Consider the following 5,338-nt stretch of genomic DNA (forward strand, 5'->3'; position numbering starts at 1 on the left):
TTTTCGAGACATATCCCAGATGTTGGCCACACCATAATCTATGTTCGACGACATAATCGATACTGCAGCTTGTTACTGTGATCGATAACGCATTTATCGATTTTTTACTTATCACCGACCATTCTTAGCGTTTGGCCATATATATGTGGTCAAAATTCGATATTTTCAGGTACTAAAAAAAAAATTGATAGTAATTAGCCCATCTATAATATTTTTAAAAATAATCGAAATTTTGGAAATGGTATTGGGTATGTGCTTATCAATAATAAGTCATCCATAAAATTCACATATACTAAATTGTATACTTGTGTTATTTAAATTAAATCGAACATTAAAAATAATTAAACATCTGTTTTAATGGAAGACTTATATCTCCAAATCCATCTGGTATGGTCCATTAGTAATATAACACTATCTTACATTATATAGGCTATAGGGTCAGAAAAAGTGTGTCATAGTGGTTCAAGTTTGAAACCTCTTCAGTAATAAATAATACATGCAATACAGAATATATGAGATGTTTTGTTTTATATCTGATACCATAGGGGTTTTAAGCGGACATGTGTACCGCCTGAAAGTATGCAAGGAAATTGTAAAAGGTAAACAGGATTAGACAAATGGCTGCTCAGCCTAAAGGAGTGATTTTCGATGAAAGGTTTGTTTTTCTCGTTTAGTTGTATTCTTTGGTCACTTGCATTAAGGGTATGCTCACACTAGCCAATTATCTGACGAATTTGAGTGTCAAACTTTTTTCCTGGAACAGTTTTTAAATATCGGGATACTTTTATTTTTTTGGAAAATACTCCTATCGCGATGTTATATACCCAATATGATAAGATGAAAATATTTTCCAAAAAAGACAGATTAAATACGTATACAATTCAGTTAGCCAAAATTTTCTATAGAAATAAAATTTTGACAAAATTTTCTATAGAAATACAATTTTGACAAAATTTTCTTCAGAAATAAAATTTTGACAAAATTTTCTATAGAAATAAAATATTTAAAAATTTTCTATAGAAATAAAATTTTGACAAAATTTTCTATAGAAATAAACTTTTTTTCCTTTTGTTTGTTATTGTTGGCTTCTCTTCAATCGTTATTGTTGTTTTTTTGTTTTTTGATCTCAGCTTAAAGCCATGCATTGACTAAACTACAAGTGTAGCTTGGCAAAATTTTCTAAAGAAATAAATTTTTGACAACATTTTCTAAAGAAATAAATTTTTGACAAAATTTTCTATAGAAATAAAATTTTGAAAAATTTTCTATAGAAATAAAATTTTGAAAAATTTTCTATAGAAATAAAATTTTGACAAAATTTACAATAGCAATAAAATTATGAAAAAAATTTTCTATAGAAATAAAATGTTGGTAGATTACTTTTGGCGATATGGACCAATTTTTGTGTGTTTGGGGATAGGCTATATATAACTATAGACCGATATGGACCAATTTTGACATGGTTGTTAGCGGCCATATACTAGCGTAATGTACAAAATTTCAACCAATTCGGATGAATTTTGCTCCTTCAAGAGTTTCCGGAGTTCAAATTTGGGGATCGATTTTTATGGGGGCTATATATAATTATGGACCGATATGGACCAATTTTTGCATGGTTGTTAGAGAATATATATTAACACCACGAACCGAATTTCAACCGGATCGAGTGAATTTTGCTCCCCCAAGATGCTCCGAAGGCCAAATCTTGGGGTCGGTTTAAATGGGGGCTATATATAATTATGGACCGATATGGACCACTTTATGCATGCTTATTAGAAACTATATACGTACACCACGTACCAAATTTCAACCGGATCGGATGAATTTTGCTCTTCCAAGAGTTTCCGGAGTTCAAATCTGGGAATCGGTTTATATGGGGGTTATATATAATTATGGACCGATATGGACCAATTTATGCATGATTGTTAGAGACTATATACTTACACCACGTACCAAATATCAACCGGATCGGATGAAATTTTTACTCGTCCAAGGCGCTCCTGAGTTCAAATCTGGGGGTCGGTTTATATGGGGGCTATATATAATTATGGACCGATATGGACCAATTTACGCATGGTTGTTAGGGACCATGTAAAGGGTGATTTGTTAAGAGCTTGATAACTTTTTTTTAAAAAAAACGCATAAAATTTGCAAAATCTCATCGGTTCTTTATTTGAAACGTTAGATTGGTCCATGACATTTACTTTTTGAAGATAATTTCATTTAAATGTTGACCGCGGCTGCGTCTTAGGTGGTCCATTCGGAAAGTCCAATTTTGGGCAACTTTTTCGAGCATTTCGGCCGGAATAGCCCGAATTTCTTCGGAAATGTTGTCTTCCAAAGCTGGAATAGTTGCTGGCTTATTTCTGTAGACTTTAGACTTGACGTAGCCCCACAAAAAATAGTCTAAAGGCGTCAAATCGCATGATCTTGGTGGCCAACTTACCGGTCCATTTCTTGAGATGAATTGTTCTCCGAAGTTTTCCCTCAAAATGGCCATAGAATCGCGAGCTGTGTGGCATGTAGCGCCATCTTGTTGAAACCACATGTCAACCAAGTTCAGTTCTTCCATTTTTGGCAACAAAAAGTTTGTTAGCATCGAACGATAGCGATCGCCATTCACCGTAACGTTGCGTCCAACAGCATCTTTGAAAAAATACGGTCCAATGATTCCACCAGCGTACAAACCACACCAAACAGTGCATTTTTCGGGATGCATGGGCAGTTCTTGAACGGCTTCTGGTTGCTCTTCACTCCAAATGCGGCAATTTTGCTTATTTACGTAGCCATTCAACCAGAAATGAGCCTCATCGCTGAACAAAATTTGTCGATAAAAAAGCGGATTTTCTGCCAACTTTTTTAGGGCCCATTCACTGAAAATTCGACGTTGTGGCAGATCGTTCGGCTTCAGTTCTTGCACGAGCTGTATTTTATACGGTTTTACACCATGATCTTTGCGTAAAATCTTCCATGTGGTCGAATAACACAAACCCAATTGCTGCGAACGGCGACGAATCGACATTTCACGGTCTTCAGCAACACTCTCAGAAACAGACGCAATATTCTCTTCTGTACGCACTGTACGCATTCGTGTGGTTGGTTTAATGTCCAATAAAGTAAACTGAGTGCGAAACTTGGTCACAATCGCATTAATTGTTTGCTCACTTGGTCGATTATGTAGACCATAAATCGGACGTAAAGCGCGAAACACATTTCGAACCGAACACTGATTTTGGTAATAAAATTCAATGATTTGCAAGCGTTGCTCGTTAGTAAGTCTATTCATGATGAAATGTCAAAGCATACTGAGCATCTTTCTCTTTGACACCATGTCTGAAATCCCACGTGATCTGTCAAATACTAATGCATGAAAATCCTAACCTCAAAAGAATCACCCTTTACTAACACCACGTAGAACATTTCAAACGGATTGGATGAAATTTTTACTCGTCCAAAGTGCTCCGGAGTTCAAATCTGTTTATATGGCGATTTGGACCAATTTTTGCATGGTTGTTAGAGACTATATATTTACACCACGTACCAAATTTCAACCGGATCGGATGAAATTTGCTTCTGTAAGAGGCTGCGCAAGCCAAATCTGGGGGTCGGTTTATATGGGGGCTATGCGTAAAAGTGGTCCAATATGGCCCATTTGCAATACCATCCTACCTACATCAATTACAACTACTTGTGCCAAGTTTCAAGTCGATAGCTTGTTTCGTTCGGAAGTTAGAGTAATTTCAACAGACATACGGATGGATGGACATGCTTAGATCGACTCAAAATTTCATCACGACCCAGAATATATATACTTTATGGTGTCTTAGAACAATATTTCGATGTGTTATAAACGGAATGACAAGGTTAATATACCCCCCATCCTATGGTGGAGGGTATAAAAACAATAAACCGAAATTAATTTGTTATTATTTTCTTTTTTCCATTAAAATGTGATTTCATTAGTTTTTCATAGAACACAGAGTACAGAACCATTCTACTTGAAAGATTTCAAAGTGATTTTCTCTTCAAAAAATATGTGGAAGCAAATGCTGACATCATTTTTTATAATAAGCTGCTGTTGCTTTCAAGCAAATCAGGTGCGATTATGTTTTTATTCAACGTAGGATTTTTATAATGTGATCATATTTGTAACAATTGTGAATGTCTGATATATAACGATGTTTAATATGGATTTTGCTTAGTTTTTAATTGTTCTCCAATTTCTTTTGCCCCCACCCCCCTAGGGTGCTCGTTCCCGCCTGGCATTAGAAGTCTCTAATGTGTTTTGCTCCTTTAACCGTCCTATAATACAACTTGAATGTAGTTTTCTAAAGGTCAAGTCTAGTTCTTATACATTTGACTCAGTCATACTATTCGAACGTAATATTTCAAGAGAATTTGATGTCCAATTGACGGTCCGGGTATTACCGAGTCGAGGAAAAACAGTGATCAAATTTATCGATTTGAAAATTAATCTATGCGATGGTTTACAAACAAGCTTCATAAACCCATTGACCAAAAGTCTATTTGCCGAAATGAGAAAGTCGAGTAATATACCCTACGAATGTCCTCTAGTGGGGGTGAGTAGCCAGCCGAAAGTCAAATAATCGATATTATTTTCAATTTCCTTTTTTTCAGAATTTTACGTATACCTTTAAGAATTTTTCGCTTACAGAGAAGAATCTGCCCTTGTATACACCAAGTGTGAACTATACATTTGCGTTGTTGTTGTGGGAAAAGGCTCGTATGGTTGCAAATTTCACGTTGCTGGGTTCTGTTCAAAATTAATGGAGTTTCTATGAATAAAATCGAAATAGTTCACTTTAAATAAAGCTTTCACTAAAAATAAAATATTGAAGGTTCAAGTGTAGTTTACTTTGGGTTGAGTGAATTACCCGAATTTATTCTGATAATTGGTTGATAGTTTTGCTGCAAGTAGAGGATGCTGATGAGGAATGTGGTAATTCCGAAACGTGCGTCCATCCAACCATCTTTCAGTCAATGGGGCTTTACCCAAATAAATTTGACAAGCATACTTTTCCTCTGTTGGTTAAGCTACACTTGCAGTTTAGTCAATGCATGGTTTTAAGCTGAAATCAATAACAACAATAATAATATTGAAAATGTTTTTTTTTTTCTCTTTGGATCCCATAAAAATCTCAAATTTAAAAGAGAATTGTTACTCAAAATGTGCCCTTACTTCAATTCTCCGCTGCTTTCGGCCCAGTATCAATAGAAAAATCATTAGACTAAAGACAAAACATTTGAAAACGGTCATGTTTTTTTTCTCAATGCAACGATCCCTTGCACTTTAATGGCTCATTTTGAAATATGTGTT

At 35.1% G+C, this 5,338-nt stretch overlaps 1 protein-coding gene across 1 annotated transcript; it reads left to right on the top strand.

Moving 5' to 3' along the window:
- The first annotated feature begins 617 nt into the window (after positions 1-617).
- On the top strand, positions 618-4,788 carry LOC142239494 (uncharacterized). Its single transcript, XM_075311287.1, has 3 exons — positions 618-655; positions 4,325-4,580; positions 4,639-4,788. Exons 1-3 carry the CDS (start codon positions 618-620, stop codon positions 4,786-4,788), a joined length of 444 nt encoding a protein of 147 aa, XP_075167402.1.
- Positions 4,789-5,338: the final 550 nt, after the last annotated feature.

The sequence above is a fragment of the Haematobia irritans genome, chromosome 5 (genome assembly GCF_050003625.1).
Source record: "Haematobia irritans isolate KBUSLIRL chromosome 5, ASM5000362v1, whole genome shotgun sequence".
NCBI classification, from domain to species: domain Eukaryota; kingdom Metazoa; phylum Arthropoda; class Insecta; order Diptera; family Muscidae; genus Haematobia; species Haematobia irritans.

Excerpts from the sequence above, each read along its gene's own strand:
- LOC142239494 (XM_075311287.1), top strand. The coding sequence starts at position 618 with ATGGCTGCTCAGCCTAAAGGAGTGATTTTCGATGAAAG. Across the intron at positions 656-4,324 it reads GGAGTGATTTTCGATGAAAG|TTTTCTAAAGGTCAAGTCTA; the intron begins GTTTGTTTTTCT and ends ACTTGAATGTAG. Across the intron at positions 4,581-4,638 it reads ACGAATGTCCTCTAGTGGGG|AATTTTACGTATACCTTTAA; the intron begins GTGAGTAGCCAG and ends CCTTTTTTTCAG.